The sequence below is a fragment of the Aedes albopictus genome, chromosome 1, assembly GCF_035046485.1.
Source record: "Aedes albopictus strain Foshan chromosome 1, AalbF5, whole genome shotgun sequence".
Classification (NCBI taxonomy): domain Eukaryota; kingdom Metazoa; phylum Arthropoda; class Insecta; order Diptera; family Culicidae; genus Aedes; species Aedes albopictus.
The window spans coordinates 142,305,277-142,332,866 of NC_085136.1; the positions used below are offsets into that span (position 1 = coordinate 142,305,277).

The 27,590-nt window shown below is 41.6% G+C and overlaps 1 protein-coding gene and 1 long non-coding RNA gene across 2 annotated transcripts in view; one reads left to right on the forward strand and one right to left on the reverse strand.

The window, feature by feature from the left end:
* Positions 1 to 1,959: 1,959 nt before the first annotated feature.
* LOC134289584 (uncharacterized) lies at positions 1,960 to 12,568 on the reverse strand. Its single transcript, XM_062855602.1, has 2 exons — positions 11,678 to 12,568; positions 1,960 to 2,001 (listed from the first exon to the last, which is right to left on the reverse strand). Exons 1-2 carry the CDS (start codon positions 12,566 to 12,568, stop codon positions 1,960 to 1,962), a joined length of 933 nt encoding a protein of 310 aa, XP_062711586.1.
* A 7,858-nt stretch (positions 12,569 to 20,426) lies between these two features.
* LOC134285199 (uncharacterized) overlaps positions 20,427 to 27,590 on the forward strand; it is a 203,453-nt gene continuing 196,289 nt past the window's right edge. The window contains exon 1 of the long non-coding RNA XR_009996204.1: positions 20,427 to 20,492. This is a non-coding gene — a long non-coding RNA (uncharacterized LOC134285199). The remainder of the gene's footprint in view (positions 20,493 to 27,590) is intronic.

The following is a 27,590-nucleotide window of genomic DNA, read 5'->3' on the forward strand; positions in this document are numbered from 1 at the left end:
TTTGTTCAACAAATTTAAACTTTAAGTTAAATAACTCAAAATATAAAAAAAAAATGGAAATGCCACTTTGGGGCGAAATTGATCAGTATACAATTAAGCATCGGTTGGAAAGGAAAATTTTCTTCTCCGCTTAATTTTGCTCTTCTAAAACCGAATAACGCGTTTAAAATCTTACAACTAATGAATTTAATACTTAAAATGCAAAATTAAATTTTGAAATTTCCCCCTTAAACGCCTAAAGGTAGGCAATTTAATTTGAAATAAGTGATTTTTATCGCAATAAATGACTATTTCATCAAAAAATGAACTTTTTAACCTCTCTCGGCCAACCCGTTTGATTGGGGGTGGTAAGGTGGAGACTTTGGGACTCTGACGCCATTTTACGGTACAAGAAATTTACACTTAATTTTGACGATACACACATGCTATTAACCCTCGAGCAGTAGCGTCTTCGACTACCTGCAACGGCACTACGTTCACGCTGTGTATCACAAGCGTGCATTTTTCATGGTGCGTGTACTCAGTACACGACGCGACCGCTCCCGGGTTAAAAGTCATTAGCAGAAGCTCTTAGTTATTAACTGTGGAAGTGCTCAAGAAGGAGAAGGAGAGTAGAGAAGAAGGAGAGGTAGAAGAGGAGAAGTAGGAAGTGGAAGAAGAGAAGAAGAAGTAGAATAAGAAAATAAGAAGAAGAAGATGAAACAGAAGAAGAAGAAGAGGAAGAAGAAGAAATAGAAATAAGAATCCTCAAGAATCCACAAATACCCTCCAAAATATAGTTAAACGCCTTGAAGTTCTTCTGAACCCCCTCTGAAGCTCTTCATAATGCCCTTAAAACCCTCAGAAACCTCCCTAAAGCCAATAAAGATCAACGAAATGCCCTTGAAGGCCCGCTCTAAGGTCGTCAAATCCTTTGGAAACCCAGCATGGCATTACATTAAAATCCCCTGCCATCTTCAAATTTATTTAGGTAAAAATGCCTTTCGTACACCGCTGACCCAAATATTGGTATTGCTACTCAATGGCTTTATATAAAAGCATACAAATTTAGAGAATTTGTTATGAACACAGTTAACTTCCCATCCGTCACCTCAGTTCACCCAAAGAGGACATAATCTCATCAAAAATTCATTTAGAGATACATTGTTTACCATCATCAGGCACACAATCTTCCGCATCACGACCTGCCCCTAGCTCCAACTTTTCCCATTCACCATCCACCAGCTCGACAGGATCCTATTTCTCACCAGTCAGTAGGTACTGGTACTGGACCGCCCGTAAACATTCCGTCCGTCGTCGTAACCCAATAAGCTTCTATGAGCGGAAAACTCTCCGGTAGTGCAAAATACGCAGCTATTGTAACTGAGCCGGATTTCAGTCCTCTACTGGTTGAAGTTGAAGATGAGGGCGAGAAGCACTGGTATGGGAAAGTTTACAGCGCAAACAGCAAACAACTTTATCGCACGACGACGACGACGACGACGGTGACTACGACCGGCTGGCTAGCCAGCCAACAAATCTGGGCACAGCAAGAGTGCTGCACTTTCGGAATTTTACAGCTATCGTTTCGAAACCGAATGAATAATCAATGGGTGTAAGTGAAAAAGGATATTGGTAGTTGTTCATTTTTCTTGCAGGGAAACGAAGCGATTCTGTTTTCAATGGATCTAAGAAATGATTTAGGACTATTCATGAGTTACTTGTTATCGCTGTCCACGAAACTCTTCCGTTTGGTAGGGAAAACCGGTGACCAGGTTGAATTTTCTTTCGCTTCGCTGCTTTGAACCTCTGGGTCTGCCTCTGTGCGATATTCTGCTATCGCTTGTTAGCTAATTACGATCACAATAGTAACGCAGGGTCCCTGCGAAGAGTTTGGTCAGCATTGTAACGGATGCAACGTCATTCAGACCTTTTGTAAGGTCCTTCAGTCTTTTGCCGAGCAACTCACTTCCCTACCTCCTAGTTAGAACCGTCCCGAACACGATCAGCCTTGGCGAAGATCTGGGGAAGATATTGGGGAAAGATCTGCCGGTGAGAAATTCAGGTGATGGAGAGGAACCTGAGATTGGAAACTTGGAACGTAGAATTAACGATCTCTCAACTTCATCGGCAGCACCCGCATTCTCGTCGATACACCTGGAGCGACTGAACAACCGGATGTCGCTACCGTATACACGCACAATATCGAGGCAGCGTTGCCGGACAAGGGCGATCTCAAACACTGCTTAACTTACCCAACCTTACCGGTCAGACTAAGGCCTGAGCCGTCTCCAGTCTACTCGGTCCATGGCTGTGTGGCTCTGCGAAAGGTCCGCAAATCGTCCTTCACTTGGTCGACCCACCTAACTCGCTGCTCACCACGTCTTCTTGTACCGGTCGGATGACTCTCGAGAACCATTTTAGTCGGGTTGCTATCCGAAATCTTGAAGACATGACCCGCCCACCGTAGCCTCCCGATTTTCGCTGTGTGGACAATGGTTGGTTCTCTCAGCAGCTGATGCTGGTTCATTCGCCTTCTCCAAGTCCCGTTTTCCATCTGCACTCCGCCGAAGATGGTACGCAACACCTTCCGTTCGAAAACTCCAAGGTCGCGTTGGTCCTCTGCATGTAAGGTCCATGTTTCGTGCCCATAGAGAACTACCGGTCTAATCAGCGTTTTGTAGATAGTTAACTTCGTGCGACGGCGAACTTTGTTCGATCGTAGAGTTCTGCGAAGTCCAAAGTAAGCACGATTCCTTGCCACAATGCGTTTCTGAATTTCTCTGCTGTTGTAGTTGTCAGCGGTCACCAGTGAGCCCAGATACATGAATTCATCAACCGCCTCGATTTTATCACCGTCGATAGAAATTCGGGGTGTCAGGCGTGGCGATTCCTCCCTGGAGCTCGTTGCCATCATGTACTTTGTCTTCGGTACATTAATAACTAATCCGATTGGCCTGGCTTCACTCTTTAGTCGGATGTACGTTTCCGCCATCGTCTCGAATTTACGTGCAATACTTTCGATATCATCAACAAAACCAAGCAGCTGAACGGACTTCGTTTAAATCGTTCTACTCGTGTTTATCCCCGCTCTGCTACCCGTAACGTGGGTAGATCACCTTGTAATGGTGCGTTACGGCGTAAGATCTACCATAACAAATTTTGATCTTGTAATTTTACAACTTTGTTAACCCTCTAATACCCAAATTTTTGATTTTGATCTAAATATCATTTTTCGTCATCTAAAATCGATTTAAACATGTTTTGGATGATGATTCTTTTTAATTCTGGATTTCGTGAATTTCAGTTTTTGATTTTTCTAATTTTTATTTTTGAACATCCCCACACTTTTATATTTTTCCTGGAAGCCAATTTGGGGAACGGATTTTTTTAGATGAAAACATTTTGAGATTTTATGATTATTGTTGAAATATTATTATTTTAGGTTTTTTTCACAGAAAATTTTATTTTCCGTGTAATTTTAAGGAAAATAATTTTAGAGTGTATTCGATACCCTTAAACTATTAAACAAGGATAGAATGATTTGGGAAAAATTTAAAATATGTTAATTGTAGCGATTTAGTACAAAATAAACAATGACTTCTAAAAGGTGACTAAAACATCAATTTTTTAATGATTTTTTAAAAATGTAAATACGTTTCAAAATACACCAAAAACCATTTTGAGATACACATAACAGTCCTAAATATCAGCCAAAAATATAAAAATTTTGATTTTCCACGAAACAAAAATTACAAAAATTCTCAAAATATACCCCGTCTAAAGGCGGGGTTGGGTATTAGAGGGTTAATTTAAATGCAGAAAAATTCCAAGATCACAATTTGGTCTACTTTTTTTGTATTATATTTTTCATTGTTAATTGTTTCAGGAGGATTCAGGTAATTTTTGTCTATGTCTTGAGAGATTTATTTCCGAAAATTATTTAACTGTTGTGAGCCTATCACCATTTATTACTTTTTTCTATTTCAGATGTACAAGCGGACAACCCTGCAGTCGAGACGACGAAAGAACCTTCTTATTTTTTTTAAGGGTCAAGATCGCCATGTCATTCGGTGGCGGGTAGTCGTAATGTCGCGTTTTTTTTTTCTTTGGATCGTCTATTTTTATTTTTTTTACTTGTTTTACACGATCTTGTTTTTTTTAGATAAATTGAGATGTTTTTTTGTTGTTGTTTAACCCGTTAACGCCCAAGGTGTCTCACAATTCAAATCTTTAAATAAATTTGTTATCAAAGGTCGAGTTCGAATTAAATAAGCATGATTCGACGAAAAAAATGAAGGTCTATGGTGTATTTCCTAAAAAAATCTTCATTGTAGGTCCTCAATATCTGATAATTTTCTCGAGTTCTATTTTAGCACAACTTCTTCGCTATCGTTATATTCTGCTCCGTATAGATACAATACAGCTCTAAACAAGTGAGAGAAATGATAACCACTCAAAAAGAATAGAAAAAGGATTTTTAAATTGGGGCAGAAATATAACCCGATAAACGCCTAAAAGTATGCAAAGCATGGTCCTTGTATTTTCATGTAGTTTCGACTGCAGTGTTCTACATTTCTCAAATTTATTTTTTTGTAACAAATCAAATAAAGAGTGCTCACTATGTGTAGCATAACCAAACGTTAAAATACTGTAGAAGTCAGATTTTACACAGATAATGATTTCTAATAAAGTAATTGAGTTTTTCCTTTAGTACCCCACAAACTCTCTTTACGTACTCACCATACATAAACTTTTCAGAAATGTTGCATGTTAAAAAAAAATGGTGTTAAATACTGTTCCTTTTAATGTGTATCCTTTGACAGATACGTATTTCGACCTCAACTATAAGGTCGTCTTCAGTGTCTCGTACTTACAGGTATTCCACTAACACGCCCAGGTTCATCATCATTCCATGTTTGGATATAAAATTTCAACCAGATATACTCTACGCGGCCTCTCCACTTATGTTTGTAGTGCATCATGATTTTTTATTCGTGAACAATATGTGGGTTTTATGTTGCTAGTTTGGGCACTATCAATGTTACATCGAAAAGATGTCTTTCGGCTACATGAAAAATGATAAACCACCCAAAAATTCATTTTTTTTTTTTCGGTCTACCAATTGCAATTTAGAATCACGTACAAAAGTCTGAAAACCATAACGCTGGGGGGAAGAACATTCCCAGTAGAAATCCCTGATGGAATCCCGAGAGGATTTACTGAAGGAATTCTGAGAGGCATATCTGGTGGAATTCTGAGGGAATCTCAGCTGAAAGCTTGATAGGAATCCCTGAAATAATCACAGGAGAAATCCCGGGAGGAATTGCTGTATAAATTCCGTGCAAGGATCCCGGCTCGTAGAATGGATCCTCTGAATATGTTTCGACAGAACACTTTGAAAGTATACTAAAATGAATCTGTGAAGTAATTCCAGCAGAAATCCATGGAAGAACGGTGGTTAAAATTTCTGATAGAATCCTTTAAGAATTTTCTAAAGCAATTCTGGCAGAAATCTCTGAAGTTTTTCGTGAAGGAATCCTGTGAAGAATACCTGATGGAATCCTTAGAGAGATGATCATGATTCCTGATGGCTTCTGGTCTTGCCGGTCAGAAGCTGAGCAGGTATTCTTGTAAGAACCATAGCAGATGCCTTTATGATCTAGGATTGCCTGAAAAAAAATCTCGGAAGAAATCTACATTTTTTCATATTTTTCTTCGGGAGGAATCCCTTAAAGAGTCACAGCAGGAATCCGGGAAGGAATCTCTGAAAGAATTCCAGCACAAATCCCTGAAGGAATGCAGAAAAGAATAACTAAAAGAAATCTTTCAGGATTTTCCAAAGTAACCCCTGTAAAAATACCTGAATAGAACTCCGTAGCAATACGTACAGCAATCTCGGAAGCAATATTTGAAGGAATCCTGGGAATAAACCTGGGAAGATTCTCGAAAGGAATGCCTGTAGAAATCCTGGAAAGAATTCCTGAAGGTATCTCGAAAAAAAACCTCAGCTCATCTAATCTCATCTAAATTCTTCACCCCACTCTCTAGCCTCTACCTTACCGTCTTCTTTGCCCTCTATTCCAACGCTCTATCAAAACTTCAACCCTACCATCTGCCATACCCTCTACCCTATACTCTACCATAACCACTGCATTATCCTTTACTGTACCCTCTAGTCTATATTGTGTTTAATCGTACCGTCTACACGCAAAACAAGAAAAGCAACCAAAAATTGAGATATGCCTTTTCTACCAATTTATGTATTAAAAACGTACAGAAAATGTGATAAATCATAATCCATTCGTTGTATTAAGATGCGCTACACGGTTCCATAGCTTCCATACCACTACACACAAACACCTCCATTCAAACCCGAGAAGTTGAACCGGGTTGCGTCTAAAAATAACTTTCGCTTCGCTGCTGAGCTTCGCGTCCTATTGTCTACATGGAATTTTCCACTTACAAACAGCAACCTGCTGGATGCGGGCTTTTCAGTGCACAATGGGTCTAGAATCGTATTTACGAAGACAAAAATGTTTCTGCCAAGTTCTGTCATTTCTTTTTTTTCATTATTGTGAAATGATTCCGGTCAATCAAGTGTGGCTTATCCAAAAATCTGCTGATTAATTATTCTCTATACAATATCAAAATGTTTTACAAAGTTATAGAAAATTTACAAAATTAAAACATTCGATTGATTTGATTGATTTGTCTTTATTCAAGAGACTTTCAGCCCTTGGATAAAACATTCGAATCATTAGAACTTTTCGAAAAGTTTTCAATAAATTGCAACTTTTTTGCCTTTGATCATATTTTAGTCGAGTCCAACGATACATGAAGACCAATACATTAGTCACAAACTTTCAAAATTTAATTTAATTCGGTTCGCTTAGTCCTAAGGTACAGTAATGTGATAAACGGAAGTCAAAAACTAGATATAGATAGAAGGGCTCTAATTTCGTGTAAAGTTGAATAATCAATCAAGCCCAAATTTGCACCAATTGAATCAAACTCGTTGAGGAACAAGTAATCAAAATTTTTCGTGCCAGTTGCACAACTAGTAAGCTATAAACGGTACAAATTTGGGCTCGATTGGATAACTTTACATAAAATTGGAGCAACTCTAATAAAGTAGTTCATAATTGAGTGTTCTTTGTTTAATTGCCATATCTCTGGATCAAGTGAACCGAATGAAATGCGACATTGCACAATTATGACTAATACATAGCTCTTTGAAAAACCTTTGACTTGACTTAGACACGTTCAAAGAAAACAAACTTACAGCTTGTTGATTACTTCACGAAAAAATATCAATCATTTGAATGATTTTGCAAATGTTTTACTAGCGCCGCCTAGTGGACCATTAACTGTAAGCCCTTGACTCACTTAACAACGTTGTCGAGGACACCAACTTTCTAAGTGGTGAGAGTCCTGAGATATATGAAATTTAGAATTTGCCGTTTATTGGTGGAATTTCTAATTAAACGATCCATCACCATCCATCATGGCATCGCAAATAAAATTATTAGAAAGCAGATTTTTGAATCAGTTTAACCAGACGAACCACCCTAACATAACAATAATAGGGAATAGGGTCAACAATTGAAAATAAACATTCTCAAACACAATATGTGTCTAAAAACTTAAGGCTGAAGCATAAACAGTTTTGTCTTCGCAAATACGGCTCTGGACCCATTGTGCAGTGTGGCGGCTGTATCACTTTCATCACCAAGCCACGTTTGTGTTGATCATGATTGCTTTCAGCCTCTTGTCTATTCATGTGCAGTTATAGCCGTGCTGGTTAGAGCGCAGTATACTGTCTATCACCATGATAGTGTCTCGGCTCGATTCCCGCCGCCGCCCGTATTTCTTTTTAAACATGTATTGGTATTTGATGCCGCCGCTGCTGCTATGATCAGTCTAAAAATAGAACAAATAATGAGAAACCAGTGCGACAGAGCATACGCACACATGCGAAATTTTCCTTCTCCAGGTTCTAGGAAGCCAATACAATTTTTGGTATACTGCCACCTACCAATTTTTGTATTTGCAAGGCCCTAATACAATATTTGTATATGTTTCATACCCAATTGTATTAGAATCTGCCAATCTCAGGTTGCGTGTACCCTACTCTCAACCCTAACCTTTTTCCCACCCTCAACCCTATTCTCTATCCTACCCACTTCCCTACCGTCTACCCTATCCTCTACCCTAACATTCTACTCCACTCCCTCTACTGTATCCTTCACCCAAACCCTCTACCAGACCGCCTTCTCTAACGTTTACCCTACCCACTACCCTACCATACTCATCAAGCCTGATCGATAGATACCCATATTACATGGTATCATAGCTCAAACTCTCATTCCGTGCCCGCAATCTTGGATATGGTCCGCCATCCAAGGATGGGAAAAAATCATTAATTTATTGTGTATCCCTCACTCACATCCACGCACAATCTGATGCGAGTGTGCTTCTCCCCCAGCCAAGCAGAATCTTTCCACTTTCATTGCCCATTCTTTCTAATCGCCGAGCACCGGGCGACGCAAGCAACGGCGGCCGAATGAATCGCTACCGAATCTGAGTGCCGAAGGCAAACGATCCAATATTGAACGAATGTTTGCGTTCTGAGTCGGGTGCGAGAGCATTCGTTTTGGAACGTTCATTTAGCGTTCAGTGGAAGCATTCAGTACTGGGAATTGAATCAGTGAGTGCGTTTTGATTCAATCAGCTGAATGCCACTCGGTAGTTGAGAGAGCGAACGTTCTTTTCGTATACACCGATGCAAGCTGATTCATTTCGCTCTCTATTCGTTTCTCTCCTGATTCGCTTCGTTGGCGTCGGTTGCGAGCCGTTCGTGCTGCGTTCGTTCTCAGTGCGCCATGCTCTCACTCAGTATTGGGTTGTTGGCATTCTTTTTGCTAGTTTGCATCGCCGGCATTCGGGTGAGCGAATGAGTTTTCCCATGCTTGCCGCCATCTTGGATTTAAAAATAGGGTCAAATATCGATTTTTGAATTCTACTCATGAAGGGAAGCCCGATCGATATATACCCACATTACATGGTATCATAGCTCCATCTACCATTCCGTGGTCGCCATCTTGGATATGGTCCGCCATCTTGGATTTCAAAATGACGTCGGATATTCATTTTTGAGTTCTACTAATGAAGCCCGATCGATAGATACCCATATTGCATGGTATCATTGCTCAAACTCTCATTCCGTGGCCGCCATCTTGGATATGGTTCACCATCTTGGATTTAAAAATGGCGTTAAACATCGGTTTTTGACTTCTACTCATCAAGCCCGATCGATAGATACCCATATTGCATGGTATTATAGATGAAACTACCATTCCGTGGTCGCCATCTTGGATATGGTCCGCCATATTGGATTTAAAAATGGCGTCGGATATTCATTTTTAAGTTCTACTCATGAATCCCGATCGATAGATACCCATATTGCATATGCATAGTCAGTAGCATTGCCGTTAAAAAGCATATATTATGGAGTTTTGACCGCCATCTTGGAACCTAAGCCGCCATCTTGAATTCCAATAACTCTACTACCACAACCAAATTCTAAGGAATGTGTATGCCAAATTTGATTGAAATTTCTTGACGCATTCCAGAGTTATGCCGGTACATTGATACATAATATACATACGTACATACATACATATCAACATACAAACATATAAACATACAATCATACATACATTGACTTTTGTATGTATTGATAAACAACTCTGCCGAAGAAATGAACTATGAATCATTAATTATTGTCAAGATTGCAGTGAAATAAATTATTTTTGCATTGGTAATGAAGCTCATAGATCGTGACAATATGTAATCTTTGCAGCATCGTTTACGCTACCTAGTGAACCAGTCACAAACTATATTGTCCACTATGAGCAAGGTATGGGTGTGGAGACCATCTTCTCTGAAGAAAGTATTCTAAAATTTTGCATAATTCTGGAGATATTCACATCAAAAGGACTGTCCTATTTATAGGACGCTGGGCGTTCGGGGCATCTGTCCTATAAATAGGACGCTGGGCGGATATGGGTTAACATGATTTTTTTTTATTTTGTTATTTCTCGAGTCGCCATTTTTTTTTTCCACGCGTTTTAAACATTTATTGCAAAGTTCCGATGACCCTGGAGGGATCTGTTCTGCTTGTGCCTTGCACTGAGCAGAAACATAATTACTTAAACAATAGAAAAATATCTTTTGATTTTATTTTCGTTCAAATTTTGTATTTTTTTTTTTCAATTGAGATGTTTTCGCGTTTTTTTTTTGGATCGCCAACTTTTTTTTCACGCGTTTCAAACATTTATTGTAATGTTCCGATGACCCTGGAGGGATCGGTTCTGCTTGGGCCTCTCACTGAGCAGAAACATAATTACTTAAACAGTAAATAGAAAAACCAATCTCTTTTGATTGCCGGCTTTCAAAAGATTAAATTTTAACCAAGTAAAAAAACAAATACCGTGGGTCCATCGCCAGCTTTTCAGGCGAATCCTTGACCTACATAATACATCTCCCAACCACCCACTCCGTAGTACTTATGGGAGTGTCGCTGAGCCGTAGGCCTCTTAAATAAGTGCTACATCAACATTTCCTTCCCCTATCCCAAGTTACGGTAAAGATGGGCGTGGCCGGGAATAATGACATTTGTGCTTTTGGTATTCTTGCATACGATTGGAGCAAAGTTAACTCCCCGGCTTTGTTCCGAAAAGCAATCCGAGCAAGATTAGCAAAAGGTACATGAATGTTGTTAGTGTCCAATATACGAAGCATACCGTAACTACGCTCAGGGCCGGATCTAAGGGGGGGCCGGGGGGGCCAGGGCCCCGGGCCCCCACATTTTAGGGGCCCCCACAAAAACCAATTTTGGTTCAAATACTGCTCAAAAACAAAGAAAACCTGTATTGCTCATCGCATTTGTACCTCCGAGGGGCCTTCACAACCGCTCGGGCCCCGGGCCCCCACAATCCTTAATCCGGGCCTGACTACGCTAACGCTAACGCTAACGCTAACGCTACTCGTGTTTATCCCCGCTCTGCTTATTACACCTTCTAAGGCAATGTTAAACAGCAAGCACGAAAGACCATCACCTTGCCGTAACCCTCTGCGAGATGCGAAAGGACTCGAGAGTGTCCCTGATACTTGAATTACGCACATCACTCGATCCATCGTCGCCATGATCAATCGTATGAATTTATCCAGTAATTCATATTCGAACATAATCTCTCATGACTGGTCTCGATCGATTGTATGGTACGGCGATTTCAAATCGATGAACAAGTGGTGTGTGTGGGCAAGTTGTATTCGCGGCATTTCTGCAACACCTGGCGGATGGCGGATGGCGGACATCTGGTCCGTTGTAGCGCGTTCACCCATGAATCCAGCCTAATATCGGTCCACGATCTTTCTTGCAATCGGTGATAGACGGTGACATAAAATTTAAGAGAGTATCTTGTAGGTAGCGCTCAGTAGTAAGATCACGCGATAGTTCCCGTAATCCAACTTGTCACCCTTTTTGTAGATGGAACACATGATACCTTCCAGCCTTTCCTCCGGTAATACTTCCTCCTCTCATGATGGGAGGATCGTCTTCATTCATCAGCGGTTTTTGGGCATTGCTGATAAACATTGACTCCCATGCGTTTAAGTGCGAAGCTTTCCTCACAGTTTTTACGAGCTTCGCACTTCCCCAATCTATTTCGTGGTCGGTTTCCACCGTATGAGCCGCCACGCTCGATTCGTTGCTTTTCTTGGATGTCACTGCGTTCTTATGTTCCCTTATGCGGACTTTGACTTTCCGGCGGGTTTGTCCAATGTAAACCGCCGGACAGTCTTTGCAGGGAATCTGGTATATGCCAGACTGCTCGTCAGGTGGAACCTTGTCTTTGAGGTTGCAAAGAAGGTCACGCAGAGTGTTCTCACTTTTGTGGACAACGTGTAACCCTTGTCGGTGAAATGTGGTTTCTATGGGGTTCGTTATTTTCGGGTAGAATGGCAGGCTGACTCTTTTGACTTCTTTGGTATCCGGCTGGAGGGTAGTTATACTGTCGCGCTGTGTTTTTCGCTTATGTTTCCGGATGATTTTATCCACGAAAAACTTGTCGTACCCATTCACTTCGGCTGCTGAATAAATACGGTCTTTCTCTTCTTCAAACTCTTCTTTCGCCATGGGTACGTTGAATAACCGGTGTGCCATAGAGTGGAAGGCGGCTTGCTTCTGGGCACCGAAGTGATTGGAGTCCGAAGTAATGTATCTATCGGTGGAGGTAGGCTTGCGGTAGATCCCGAATTTCAACGTGCTGTCTTCCTTTTTACTGATCAACAGATCGAGAAAGGGGAGTCTCCCTTCCTCTTCCTTCTCTACAGTAAATTTGATCGTGTTGTGTTGGGAGTTTAACATGCTCAACGTTTGATCCAGGTATCGTTCCTTAACCGGAGCAAAAATATCATCAACGTAGCGCCACCAGATCCTGGGAAACAACTTCTTCTTTTGAGCTTCGTTCTCAAAATCGCTCATGAAGAGGTCCGCTAGCAATGGGGACAGCTTGCTACCCATGCTGAGCCCAAAGGTCTGCCTGTAAACCTTCCCCCTGAACGTGAAAAAGTTCTGGTTCATACACACCTGGGCTACGAAGAGATACGCTTCGATATGATTTGGTGGAGCTCGGCTGCGTTCCAAGTGACGTATGTGACAGCATGTACTTTGTTTTTGAGGCATTCACCACCAGTCCGACCTTTGCTGCTTCGCGTTTCAGGCGGGTGTACAGTTGTGCCACCGTTCCAAATGTTCTAGCGATAATGTCCATGTCGTCCGCAAAGCACACAAATTGACCGGATTTTGTGAAAATCACACCTTCCAGCGCGATGTTGAAGAGTAGACATGAGAGTCCGTCACCTTGTCGCAGTCCCCGGCGAGATACGAATGAACTGAATAGTTCACCCGAAACCCTTACGCAGTTTTGCACACCGTCCATCGTTGCTTTAATCAGTCTAGTCAGCTTCCCAGGAAAGCTGTTTTCGTCCATGATTCTCCATAGCTCTGCGCGGTCGATACTATCGTATGCCGCTTTGAAGTCGATGAACAGGTGGTGCGTTGGGACCTGGTATTCTCGGCATTTCTGGAGGATTTGCCGTACGGTAAAGATCTGGTTCGTTGTCGACCGGCCCTCGATGAAGCCGGCTTGATAACTTCCCACGAACTCTTTTACTTTAGGTGAAAGACGACGGAAGATGATCTGGGATAGCACTTTGAAGGAGGCATTCAAAACGGTGATCGCTCGAAAGTTCTCACACATTAACTTGTCGCCTTTCTTGTGGATGGGACAGATTATCCCTTCCTTCCACTCCTCCGGTAGCTGTTCGGTTTCCCAGATCTTGACTACTAACTGGTGCAGACAGGTGGCCAACTTTTCCGGGCCCATCTTGATGAGTTCTGCTGCGATACCGTCCTTACCAGCCGCTTTGTTGTTTTTGAGCTGGTGGATGGCATCCTTAACTTCCCTCAGCTTAGGATTTGGTTCGTTTCCGTCCTCTGCTGCACCAACATAGTCATTTCCTCCGCTGCCTTGGTCCTCCGTGCCTACATTCTCTTCGCCATTCAGGTGCTCGTCGAAGTGCTGCTTCCACCTTTCGATCACCTCACGTTTGTCCGTCAGGAGGCTCCCTTCCTTATCCCTGCATATTTTGGCTTGCGGCACGTAGCCTTTGCGGGATGCGTTGAGCTTCTGGTAGAACTTGCGTGTTTCCTGTGAACGGCACAGCAGTTCCATTTCCTCGCACTCTGCATCTTCCAGGCGGCGCTTTTTCTCCCGGAAGAGACGGGTCTGCTGCTTCCGCTTCTGTCTGTATCGCTCCACATTCTGTCGGGTTCCATGCTGCAGCATTACCGCCCGCGCTGCATCCTTCTCCTCCAGAACCGCTCTGCACTCCTCGTCGAACCAATCGTTTCGTCGACTCCGTTCTACGTACCCGATAGTGCTCTCAGCTGCGTTGTTGATGGCTGCTTTCACTGTACTCCAGCAGTCCTCTAGAGGGGCCACATCGAGCACACCCTCGTCCGGCAACGCTGCCTCGAGATTCTGTGCGTATGCGGTGGCGACATCCGGTTGCTTCAGTCGCTCTAGATCGTACCGGGGCGGCCGCCGGTAATGTACGTTGTTAATAACGGAGAGTTTTGGGTTTTAAAGCGCTACAATCCGTTTTATTCCGATTCAGTCGGTTTCAAACAGTTTTTAAAGGGCTTCTCAGGCTCTCAGGTGAGCTTCACGAGGGTTTCAGTCAGAGGTGTTTCTGGACGTTACAAGTAATTACAATGTATTTCAGGGTGTCTCAGAAGGTTCCAAAAGAGGAGGGCTCATAGGGGGCATCATAGGTCCCTCTGGGGGCTTCAGGAAGGAGGGGATTACATAGACGCGGGTCTCAATGTGTTTCATTGCGTTTCCTAACGTTGCAGGAGGGTTCAAATGGGCTTCACATGCTTTCGGGGGAACTTCACAGGGGTTTCAGGGGGTTGCAGATGCGTTCCAAACTGATTCATGGCGTTTGCGGAGGCTTCAAATTGGGGATTCACAGGGTCGCGGGTGTTCATTACGGGGGGTTTAAAGGGGATTCAACGACGTTTCAAGGCCTGAAGTTTCAGGAGGGTTCAGATTGGTCTTCATGGGCTTTACAGGCTCTCAGGTGAGCTTCACGGGGGTTTCAAGGGTGTTCCAAAGCGTTTCATTGGCATTTCTGACGGCATCAGAGGGGCTTCAAGATGTTTCAAATTAATAACGCTTGTAAATCAGCTTGTATTTCTCAATTTCTCACGCTCAAGTTAAGCATGCAAATCTGATGATGTTTAACCCTTTGAAGCCGGAATTTTTCCAAGCATTATTATGGAGTTTTTTCTACGTTTTTCGGTAGTTTTGGTGGGCAATAGCGGTAGAATATTATGCAGAATATTTTTTTCTGGATATCCCAGGCCACCCAAACTATTCTTGAGTTTAGATCCTTAAGTCTACGGGTATAACGGTAACTTTTTTTCATTATAAGGACTGTTCAATTTATAAAACGGACAACTTTACAAGGCTATAAAAAGAAGACGCGTAGTTCAAATTTAACCACCCTTGTTTCGTTGTTCAGTGCATCATCTTTCATTATAGTAATGATTTTTGAATTGGATAAAAACAGTTTTATTTCATAGAAAATCGGCCAGATGTTAAATGTGGTGCATTTTACGATTGCTGAAAATTGAAAATATACACAAAATTACTGTTCACATACGGTATATCGTTTTGAATATCAGAAAAGTATGTGCCATGCTGCAGCAGCTTGAGTGATAAACATTCTGGCGAAGTTTAAACTCAATTGGAAAATTAGTTGTTGAAATATTAAAGTCTCAAGTAAGATTCGATTTTTTGATTAAAATTTCATTGTAAAGCAAAAAGGGCATGAACATATTCAATAAACAATTTTTTTATACATCCAGTCAAAAGTAGGAAGAATGTGGTTTCAAATGCAGAAAACTGCTTCGTAATAGCATTGTTGATTTGGTTACTGTGTGCCTTTACAGGCACAGAAATCAAAACAGTTTTGTTCTTCGAAGGTTCTTCCAAATAACAATGCAACCTAATGCAAATTTTACATAACAATGATGTTGAAAATATAAAATTTTACATCCGATTGTTATTGCATAAGGTGTACAATAACATAGGATCAACTTTGTTGAAAATAAATAAAAACAAGATTCGCTAGAGTCGAAAATCGGCATCAATGGAGCAAAAAGTATGCATTTTTTACTTTGACCATCTTTATGGATGAAATTTTTGATGAAGAATGCAAATAAAAGTAAATTTTTCTTCTTTACCATCCAGAAAGCAGTATTCTACTGCTCTGGACAAATTTTGAGCCGAATCCGTTGTGCTATTGCGTCACAGGACTTAAATAAATATTTTTTAATAATTTCTTTGTAAACAAGGCAACTTACTATATCAAGCTGGAGGCTACTTGATGCGTTATTACTTACCAACTATTAAGCTTTACCTTTAGGAGAATAGTATAAGATTCTAATACATTGAAAATTTCATGAAAATATGCATGTTTAGTATGTGGAAAGTTATGTCGAATTTTGAGAAATGGGTTTTTATTGATGTTTTACGAAAGTTATGCAAAAAACTGATAATGAATTTATTGAAAAGTAAAAAAGATATTGTACAAGCAAGTTGTCCGTTTTATAAATTGAACAGTCCTTACAAAGCTACGATTTGTAATCTATCATGTCCAGTAAGTCTTCTGGAAAGAGACGAACCAGCCAAGGGCTGAAAGTCTCTCAAATAAAGCTAAATCAATCAATCAAGTCTTCTGGAAGGTTATTAGATAATATTAGATCAGTCGAGATATCCTAGGTCATCCAAACTGTTCTTATGTTTAAATCTTGAAGTCTACGGGTGTAACGGTAATTTTTTTTTTTCATTATTCAAAGCTACGATTTGTAATCTGTCATGTCCAGTAAGTCTTCTGAAAGGGTATTAGACAGTATCAGATCAGTCGGGATATCCTAGGTCATCCAAACTGTTCTTGAGTTTGGATCCTAAAGTCTACGGGTGTTATGGTAACTTCTTTCATTATACAAAGCTACAATTTGTAATCCATAATGTCCAGTAACTCTTCTGAAAGTTCAATAGTCAGTATCAGATCAGTCAGGATATCCTAGGTCATCCAAACTGTTCTTGAGTTCAGATCCTAAAATGTACGGGTGTAACGGTAACTTTTTTCATTATACAAAGCTATGATTTGTTATATATCATGTCCAGTGAGTTTTCTGAAAGGTAAATAGACAGTATCAGATCAGTCGGGAAATCCTAGGTCATCCAAACTGTTCTTGAGTTTAGATCTTTAAGTGCATGGGTGTAACCGTAGCTTCTTTCAATAAAAGCTGTAATCTATCATCTCCAGTAAGTCTTCTGAAAGTTACAGTGGTTGTTTTTATCAACTTAGCTTTATAACAGTAAGGAAGCCCATAATATCCAAAAAATATATAACAACGCTTATTGTTCCTCTAAGTACTTTGGTAAGTACAGTGAGTTATGTAACACCCCAGTCAACCAGTGATCGTATAAGATGTTGCATAAGATATTAAAGTGGAGGCAAGTTTTTAGGAAACCTTAAACAGTTATGCGCATCACTATTGAAACTTTTAACCCCGAAAGTCCATCGTGCTGGCCCAAAACAGGACGTTCCTAAAGCCTCAAGCTGCTGGTCTAAACAACGACAGTGTCCGGGGTGAGCTCACAAAGTTTCTATTGACTTCGGAATTTTCACCTTTCTGGATGCAACCTCGCTGGTCTAGAATATGTTTGTGAAGGTCGATTTTCTCGGCTGAGAACATATGACCCATCCGTCCCCAAAGTGTTAAGGGGGTTTAAGGGGTACCAGAAGATCTCATTAGGGTTTCATGGGGTACCAGGAGGTCTCATATACGTTTAAGGGGATCTTAGGGTCATCACCGGTGGTTTGAGGAGGCTTTCAAAGGCCTTCAAGGCGGTCTGACGAGGTTTTAGAGGCGTTTCAGCAGGCCTCAGTTGGTTTCAAGCAGCGATGGCTTTTTACCGTTGCGATTCAGAAAGAGTCTCATGGGCGTTTGTTGTGGTTTCAGGAGGGTACCAGGAGATGTCAGTGGCGTTTCAGAGTGCCAGGGGGTTTCATCGGGTTTCTTGAGAACTCTGGGCCATTAGAGTGGGTTTCAGAATCGTCTCGGGTTGTTTAAGAGAGTTCCATAGGATTTAATGGGCGCTTCATGAATCTCAGGGGCATTGGAGGGGGTTCCAGGGGGCTTCAGAGACGCTTCAATGGTTTTCCGGGAGTCATGTCAAGAGCGTTTCAAGGTTCCCAGGGGGTTTCAGGGAGTACCATGGGGTTTCAGGGGCGTTTAAAGAAGTCTCAGGGGCGCTTCAGGGGGTACCAGGGGTCTTATGGGGATCTCAGAGCGTTTCTGGGGGCTCAAAGATGCTTCAAAGAGTCTCAGGGGGTTTCATGGAAGTTCCAGAGATTTTAGTGGGAGTATCTGGAGGTCTCAGAGGCTTCTCAGGGGGTTCCAAGGGTACCAAGGAGGACTCAGGGATGCATCAGCCTATCTCAGGGGCGTTTCAGGAAGCTTCGGGAGCATCCATTAAGTATGTCACGTTAAAGTTGGGAATTTTAGACTCCCTCCTCCCTTCGTACGGGTTTTTCCTATATCTAAAGCATTGCTTGTCACACTTTCACAAACCCCTCCTCCCCCTAGGACCATGACGTACTTAATGGATGGCCCCTTCAGAAGGTTTCAAGGAACTTCAGGGATCTCAGGGCATTTCCGGAGGTTTCAGGGAGAGTTGTGGGAGATGTCAGAGGTGTTCAAGGGGATCCTAGAGAGTTTAGAGGGGTTCTGGGGTACCTTTAGGGCGCTCACTTTCTCACGCTCAGGGCATTTGGCAATGCACAAAATGCTTCCGGTAACAGTATCTTTCAAGAATAGTTTATGTTAGAAAACAAAACATAAATAGTCGTTCTAACAAAACGTGTTTTGGTACAAAAAATAATAAAATTTCGAAAATATGAACCAGCAAAAATAAGTAAGTCGTCCAACACAACTGATTCACATTGCATTGAAAACCCTACGATGACCACAGTACCATAAACACACATTTCCCATACGAATGAATATTTCTTTATCGTTTGCCAACGTGGGTTTCCGTCTGGTATTCTTTCATCTGTTCATCTTATGGACCGTTTCCTTACTTTCACCACCAGACTCAAGCTGGGTGGGAGCGCTGAGTAGCTCTCCAGATCAAAGTTGCATGACGACGACGACGACGACAGTCTTCTTTGGGAACAGATCCGGGAAAATACAGGAACAAGTACTTTTTTCACCGTCGTCGTCGTTGTCGTCGCTGGGATTACTTCCACGCGGTTCGGAAACAGGAAGATATGGCAATGCATTGCAATGGTTTGGCGTGTCTGGAACTGACCTATTTTTAGCGGAGCGAGCGCATCCCAGACATTCCCAGCCAGCCAGTCCCACCAGGATAACGAGATAAATTTAAAGCGGAGAAAATTGGATCGGGATCAAACTGCATCCGCCCACACTGCACTGGCTGCTTCGAAGAGCGTGCTACGTGTTGTGAAAGAGGTAAAGCGATATGGTGAGAATTTTTTATTAGCTCGCGTTTACCTTTAATTTCAGTGTTATTGGAAGCGGTATCCAGTCAGTGGAATTATCATTTCTGCAGATTTTATAGGATAATTTGGTTTTTGGGAATCATAGTGAACAACAATGAAACATTTGGAAAAAAAGCTAAATTGTATTTAAATCGATCAAATGTTCCAAACTTGGCCTTAAGAATAGCTTAGCTATTGCAGACGCTCTCGGGATGCTATGCAGAAATGCCTGGACGGCAGAGTCTGGTACTGTTGCCAAAGGCAGGGAAACCCGGAGATTCGTCGACATATATTTAGACCAATATGCTTGATCGACATGTGCCGAGATAATTATGGGAATATTCTCGCGAGCGAGCGTGAGGTGGTCGACAGGTGGCGGCAGCATTACGATGAGCACCTCAATGGCGACGTTGCAAGTACCAAGGGTGGCGTGGTAAAAGATTTAGGAGTATGTGCACAGGACGAAAGACTTCCGGCCCCTGACCTCCAAGAGATTGAGGAGGAGGTTGGCCGGTTGAAAAACAACAAAGCCGCTGGGGCAGATCAACTATCAAGCGAGCTTCTAAAATACGGTGGAGAAGCACTGGTGAGAGCACTACACTGGGTCATTACCAAGATCTGGGAGGAAGAAGTATTACCAGAGGAATGGATGGAAGGTATCGTGTGTCCCATCTACAAAAAGGGTGACAAGTTGGATTGCGGGAACTATCGCGCGATCACACTACTGAGCGCTACCTACGAGGTACTCTCTAAAATTTTATGCCGCCGTCTATCACCGATTGCAAGAGAGTTCGTGGGGCAATACCAGGCTGGGTGAACGCGCTACAACGGATCAGATGTTCGCCATCCGTCAGGTGTTGCAGAAATGCCGCGAATACAACGTGCCCACACATCACTTGTTCATCGATTTCAAATCGGCGTATGATACAATCGATCGAGAACAGCTATGGCAGATTATGCATGAATACGGATTCCCGGATTAACTGATGCAATTGATCAAGGCGACGATGGATCGAGTGATGTGCGTAGTTCGAGTATCAGGGACACTCTCGAGTCCCTACGAATCTCGCAGAGGGTTACGGCAAGGTGATGGTCTTTCGTGCTTGCTGTTCAACATTGCTTTAGAAGGTGTAATAAGGAGAGAGGGGATAAACACGAGTGGGACGATTTTCACGAAGTCCGTTCAGCTGCTTGATTGATATTGATGTTATTGCTCATAAATTTGAGACGATGGTGTAAACGTACATCCGACTAAAGAGTGAAGCCAGGCGAATCGGATTAGTCATTAATGTGTCGAAGACAAAGTACATGATGGCAAAGGGCTCCAGGGAGGAATCACCGCGCCCGCCAAACTGAATTTATATCGACGGTGATGAAATCGAGGCGGTTGAAGAATTCGTGTACTTGGGCTCACTGGTGACCGCCGACAACGACACCAGCAGAGAAATTCAGAGGCGCATTGTGGCAGGAAATCGTGCTTACTTTGGACTCCGCAAAACTCTACGATCGAATAAAGTTCGCCGTAACACGAAGTTACCCGACCAGAAGCTTCTAACAAGATTATAACAAAATACTTACAACCGTTGTTAGAAATAACACAATTTGATATAATTTTGTTCGAAGGATTCGTATATGTGAATAACCATAACAAAATTGTAACAAAATTTGTTATTATTTTAAAAACAAAACTAGAACAAAACTTAAATTATTTATTCAAACAGATATATAATAGTATTTGTTACATTATGCATATCAAAATAATTGCCTATAACAAAAAATCGTAACACATTTATTGTAGTATTTGTTACATTTTTTGTAATAAAATAATTTCAAAATGTGTTAGGTTTTTTATATTGACGCGAAATAGTTTGATCATTTTTGTAATACTGACCACTCGAGTGAAAATCCGTAAAACAAAACTTATAGCATTCATTTACACGGTCAGGAAATTCACACAAAACTGAGCTAAACTGGAACAGCTCAAAAAATGAGTAAATTGCATTTCCAGCGATAGCGCTGGCTCAAGTGCGAAAATCTCATCAGTTTAAGCCGTATAATATTCTTGATTATGTGAAGAATATTATACGGCTTTAACCATTTGGAAATTCAATTTACTCATTTTTTGAGCTGTTCCAGTTTAGCTCAGTTTTGTGTGAATCTTACTCATTTTAGAGTAACTTTTTCTTAGCGTGTAGAACGCAACGCTAAAATCGTCATGTTTCAACAACCCCCTCCCCCTCTTCCGTTACGCTTTTTTGTATGAAAGGTCTAAAATTTTTTATGGACCGTAACGTTCGGTTGTACTTTTCCTCTCCCTTGAGCAACAACAGTTATCAATTAGTTGCAACAGAGTTATCAGGTATCAGGTATCAGAAGGCCGGCTCCAGAGGCACGTTATCCTCCATTTGGGACATTTGTGCCATCGCCATACATATGAGCCTATTTCATCATTTACCTGAGGGAGATTGGGACAAGGGATGGGAATTGGGAAAAAGAAAGGTGATGGAATAGGAAGGGGTGCCCTAGAAGAGGGAATGAGCGCATAAGCGCAACGAGAGCTCATAGCTCATACCACAAGGGGGTTAATCAGTGCCCTGTGTGGTAGAGTAAGCCTACAACGAGAAAGAAATTAAATGTTAAGTTGTTTCTACTTACCTGGAGTTTGTATTTCGGATTCGAAACTAATCGGTGACTAACCACTTCTAGGAAGGAAAACTTCTGTTTTGACATTTCTCTGCATTCCAATGTGAACTATGTTTACATTGGAATCAAGAAACGTATCTAATAAGAAAAAAAAACATTGAGAACGGAATCCAACTTGTGTCAAACTTGTATGCATTGAACGCTGCCCACAGAGGTGGATTCTCCAGATTCTCACTTGAGCCTGCATGTAGAACGGATGGAAAACGGAGATAGCTAAGAAAGTATTGGTGACTTTGCAGTTGCAACGATAGAGAGCCAGTAAAGTTTGGTTGTAATAGTGAGATGGAAGTTCAAGCACTGTCTGAGATGAGATTGTGAGTGTGAGATTTGGAAAAATTGAGAGCGTGTGCGTGCAGTGAATGAAGGTTGAAAAACTTCTTGAAAGCGGAGCAAGATCATTCTCCTAACCATTGTTGCGACGAGTGGATGTATTTGAGTTTGCTCCGAGTGGACATATTTGAGTTTGTTCCGGGACAAAATGGCGGACCAGCCGAACGAAGAAATTTACCACACCCTGAAAAGGACACTGTAAAACGCATAAGCGTAAAAAGAGCCTATAGCTCATTGGAGGTAGCTTGCGACGTCATGCGACTTTCAATATGACATAGAAAGGCACGTCATCAAAAGCATCCTCAATATTCAAGAAATCACCCAAGCAAAAACTACGTTTGAGCGAGTGCTTTCTTGAAAACGTATACAACTTTATGTAAAAGAGTCACTGTGGACATCCCAAATTGGGAGACATGTGATTTCACATGAACAGGCATGTTAGCCAGACGAACATCACAGATGTGATAATCGACAATGCGTTTCGAGCATTTCAGAAAGAACGACGTAACCAGATAAATCTGGAACTTATTCCTTCTTTTTACAACGCACGCACCCTTTCGGGATAAATCTACAGAGTAATTTCATGCCATGAAAATACCCAATAGAAAACTACAAGAGTTCAAAACATGTTTGAAAAACTCAAATCCCTCTGGAGAAAAATAGGATAAAGCCCCATTTGCTCCAGGAGATTTGAAGTAAGCAGAGCTTTTTAGTGCTCACTAAATCGATTCTATAGCTACAATCCTCGGGTAGAAGCTAAAGATTCGTAGCTATACAAAAGACTGGTTTATCCGAAGATATTTAGAACTTGAACAGGTCCGAGTTCCATTCAGGAATACCTCTTGCGGTCCGCACAGACAAGCTTCTTTCAAAGCAGTAGCTATGGTATACCGCAATAAAGTGCGTTGTAATAACAAAACCATAATGAAACTCTCTTGGAGTAGCAATGGAAGCGAGTTATCCATAAAATGTGATCGCAACCAATTATTACAGGTTCCCTAGCTTGTTGAGCAGGGACGTCTGAATACGCAAAGTTTGCGAAGGAACACTCCAAAGTACAAAAAGGTCAAATGGAGAGTCCTTATCTGACACATGCCAATCAGTCAACTCATGACAAATTCTGCTCATGCAGAGTTCGGTTAGGTGCAATTCTATGTTAAGTTAGCCATGAACTGTACTACCTAAGTATTCCATCAAACTGAAGCATCTCAAATCAATGTTTTTTTTTTTTTTTTTTTTTTTTTTTTTTTTTATCTGTATTAACGAGATTTTTAGCCCTAGGCTAGTTCATCTCGGGACCCACGCTTTACTTCCCTTCCGAAGGAAGAACTCACATTTTTGCGAGTTTGTCGGGAGTGGGATTCGATCCCAGGTCCTCGGCGTGATAGTCAAGTGTTCTAACCATCACACCAGGTCCGCTCCACATCTCAAATCAATGTTTGAGCTACCTCAGATGCCAAATATCAGCGAAAAGATGCTGAAACAAGAGCTTGCTTGAAGGCATCCATAAGGAAAGGTTGAAACATACTGTTAACGTTATTCTAAAATAGAGCATGCTCGAGGCACGACAGTTCATCTATAATGAAAAAAGCAAAGCTGGGTTCACAAGGAAACCTAAACAGAAGTTACCCTACGAAAATGAACACTTTGGCAACATACGCTTTTTACGCTGAAAATTGATCTGAGGTTTCCTTGCCGTAGCCACTACCCAAACTAGACAGGATTACACTCTTCACAATCACAGCACAAAAAGGAAACATCAACGACGAACCAAATCGTGGTCAATTGAAAAACGCCAATGGCGAAAACGCATTAAGCGAACCCATATAGGCAGTAATGTAAGCTAATTAACAACATTTGAATAACCCCGCCCTTATTGAGCCTCAAATTTGAGGCTTAAGAAGGGCAACTGATTATCTCGGAGAAACGCAAGGTCCACTGCACCATTGCTCCGGTTAGCGCAGTAAGGGCGTAATACTGTGGAGGACGCCCTAATTCTCCACAGGCTCCGTTTGTGGTTAGGTTTTTATTAGACCCCCTAACCATTCATTCTTTGGCACGGTAAGCATAAAGCCGCATAACACCATGAATTAGGGGTCACCTGATTAGTGGACTCTTACCACTGGATCAGGCGGTCCGTAGTGTTATTCTTAGCCAATTGAGACAACCGCTACCGACACTACACAGCTATCTAGGCTGATCGGGAAAAAAGTTAACATTGATGGTCAACTTCCAAACGAACCCGAACAGCCGGCCCCCCTCTTCCGTTACGCTTTTTTGTATGAAAGGTCTAAAATTTTTTATGGGCCGTAACGTTCGGTTGTACTTTTCCTCTCCCTTGAGCAACAACAGTTATCAATTAGTTGCAACAGAGTTATCATTTAGTTATAATCTGTCAAATTCTTCCCAAACCAGCAGTGCTTTATAGCGTTTTAAAGAACATACTTTCTGATGGAATCTGTGGCGAAGAACCTGTTGACGCAACAGCACAGTATTTTCTAGAATCTAGATGATGTTGAGTTAGTTTTGTGGCACAATTGTTAAGTCTTGTCTGGTGTGAAACAAAACAAGTGAACATTGACAATCTTCTCCTTCATCAGATCATTAGCTTTTCTTTTTTCTCTGTTAAGCCTAGTATGCACCTGGTAAGAAAAGCACTCAAGAAAAAATCCCTCTAATTACCAAAGGAATTTTAACAACTGATAAGTATGGGAGGAAATGTCAGTTTTCCTTGAGGAATAATTGAACGGAAGATTTTTCCGCAAGGAAAAGTGACAGCTCCATTTGATTTGCCCAGCAGGCGTTACGAGCGTTACACAATTTTCATTTCTTTTCAGCTGCGGACCGCTCAAGAAATTTTGACAACGAAATAATTTCTTGACCGTTTCTTGTCCTATCCTTTTTCACAGTACTTTTCAGGTGCGTACTACACTTTAACCTTAGTTTTACGTGATAGGTAGTCGGGTAAACAACGCAAATGTAGAGCTTCACACCACTTAACAAAAAAGCTGACTCCTATTCCCTGAAGATGGTTAAATTAATATATTCGAAATGTCAGATGTAGGAGCAAGACAGCCTTTTGCTACCCACTCCCTGCCCTGCACTTGCTGCCAGAGCCGAGAAATTTCTCTTCAAGTTTTTTTGAAATTCCTCTCGGGGCTTCTCTCAAAAGATTCCTTTCGGTGTTGTACCTGGTATATCTCTCAGAGCTTCAGGATTTTTCCAGAATTTCTTCCGGAGTTCCTTTTTGGGATTTCAGCAAGATTTTTCGCTGATATTTTTCATGAAGTTCTTCTCGCGATTTCATTTAGTGGGTTTTCCAGGTAGTTATTTGTCGTAGTTGCTTCCAGGATTTCTTACAGTGATGTTCCTGTGATTTTTTAGATACTTTCCCAGGATTACCCCTAGAGGGCGCGTCTCTTTCTATGTGAGGCCTATCTGCGTCCGCCTACGCATGTTAGAACAACTATCAGAAAGAGTAAGTTATCTGTTAGGTGTGTTGACGTGTGCGGTGGGTGGATGCGGGTGAGCCCTGCAGAGGCGGAGACGTGTTTGTTTGCAAAAGGCAGTTAGGCCCTTTTCTTAATTACATGCATTGTTAAAATAATACTGTTTTCCTGACCATTCCTGTACCAAAATCCTATTTCCTCTCTATTTTCGAGAGCGTCGGTGAGTCGCTGGCACTTCGATAAATAGTTATCCCTTCCCTACTATCCCTTTCAATCCACATAACGTGTTTCTTATCGTTTCAGAGAGCGATCAATGGCGCTTAAGCCTAGGCTTGTTAGCCAGGACACAGTGTAAAAGCCTGTGCCCATCCCGGACTCAAAAAGGCCGAGTGACAAAATTTCTTAGCTATGTCGCTCCCAACGTTGGTGTTTAAATATACTAAAACACTTTCACTCACTCCAACACAACTACATGATTAACTCAAATACACTTACAATACAATCTTGTCGCATCACTCGCTTATAGTGATTCCCAAATCATCCCATTGCAAATATCCAACTCCTTGATACCTATGGGAGTGTCGGTGAGTCGCTGACCTCTTGTAAAGTAGGTGTCATATCATCACATCCTTTCCTATCCTCGTAACGGAGAAGATGGGCGTGGCCGGCAATGGAAGTTCTCATGTCTTTTTTACTTCAACCTCAAGTTGGATAGCTGTTCCTTCCCAAATAACATTCCATAAGCAATTAGAAATGGGGTATTAAAGTTTTAACATGACAACTTTCAGTATGCAATCTACGAATTACTCCGTTACCACGCAACGCAACGCAACGCATAGGTAGTCGGGTAAACAACGTGAAAAGAGGTTTGGAACTTTTTATCAAACCGTTTTCAAATTTTAGTAGGATATCAAAGATACAGTAGACGTTCGATAACTGCAACATGTTTACGTTTCACTTAGCGAATAAAAATCCGATAATTGGAACGCCTGACAGTATCAACAAACCATCAACTGAAGTTAAATGAACGTGAACTTCATCCGTCTGTTCATTTGGGCTAACATGGCGCACCATTTTGACATTTGGAGGTGCTTGCAGTTAAACCGCTTGCACTGACCGAACGTCTACTGTAATAACCTTTCTGAAAATAACCGTTTCCGAGATATTCGAAATTTAACTTCATGAGTCTCTCAATATGTAAGAAGATGCGCTATTTTCATAAGTTATCCGATGCTCCAGCAACAACATTAAGTTATTTCTAACACATTTGTGTATCCCAAAAACAATCACTCACTTGATTGGACAAACAGTTCGAAAGTTATAGGAAGATTGTGAACTTCATTTTGTAGAAGTTTCTAACGTGAAATGATGATAATGGGATGTTTTTATCGATAAACTCTATGTAAGAACAAAGAAATACAACTTTAGAATAAGTGAATTCTCAGTTTGTAAATCAATCATGCGTTTTATTGTTTTAACCTTCCGTAACTCGCGCGGTTAGCTACCACCGTCAGTACCACGCTAATGCTGAGTACAAAAAGCGAGATTTTTCCAACGTGTTGTACAAAATACAACAGCGCGATTGCTCGAGGGTTAAACAAGCATCATTTCTGCGTGAGCATCCCTATCAACCAGATTCAGATTTCCTTTATAGTGCTTTATCTGCCGATAGTGTTCGCCATCGATTCAATACAAATCGATATCCTTCGACCTTAGGGAGCATCTATTAACCCGGGAGCGGTCGCGTCGTGTACTGAGTACACGCACCATAAAAAAATACACGCATGTGGTACACAGCGTGAGAGTCGCGCCGCTGCAGGTAGTCAAAGACGCGACTGCTCGAGGGTTAGGTACGTCACGATAAAATTAGACATTTTCAACCCTCCTTGTCTCCTCCAAAGTGACGATAAAGTTAATGGA

What these genes read in the sequence shown, in the direction of transcription:
- LOC134289584 (XM_062855602.1), bottom strand. Translation starts at nt 12,568, where the DNA reads ATGGGTAGCAAGCTGTCCCCATTGCTAGCGGACCTCTTCATGAGCGAT. An exon ending in GTGCGAAGCTCGTAAAAACT is followed by an intron (nt 2,002 to 11,677) that starts GTGAGGAAAGCT and finishes TATCTTCCCCAG; the next exon opens with ATCTTCGCCAAGGCTGATCG.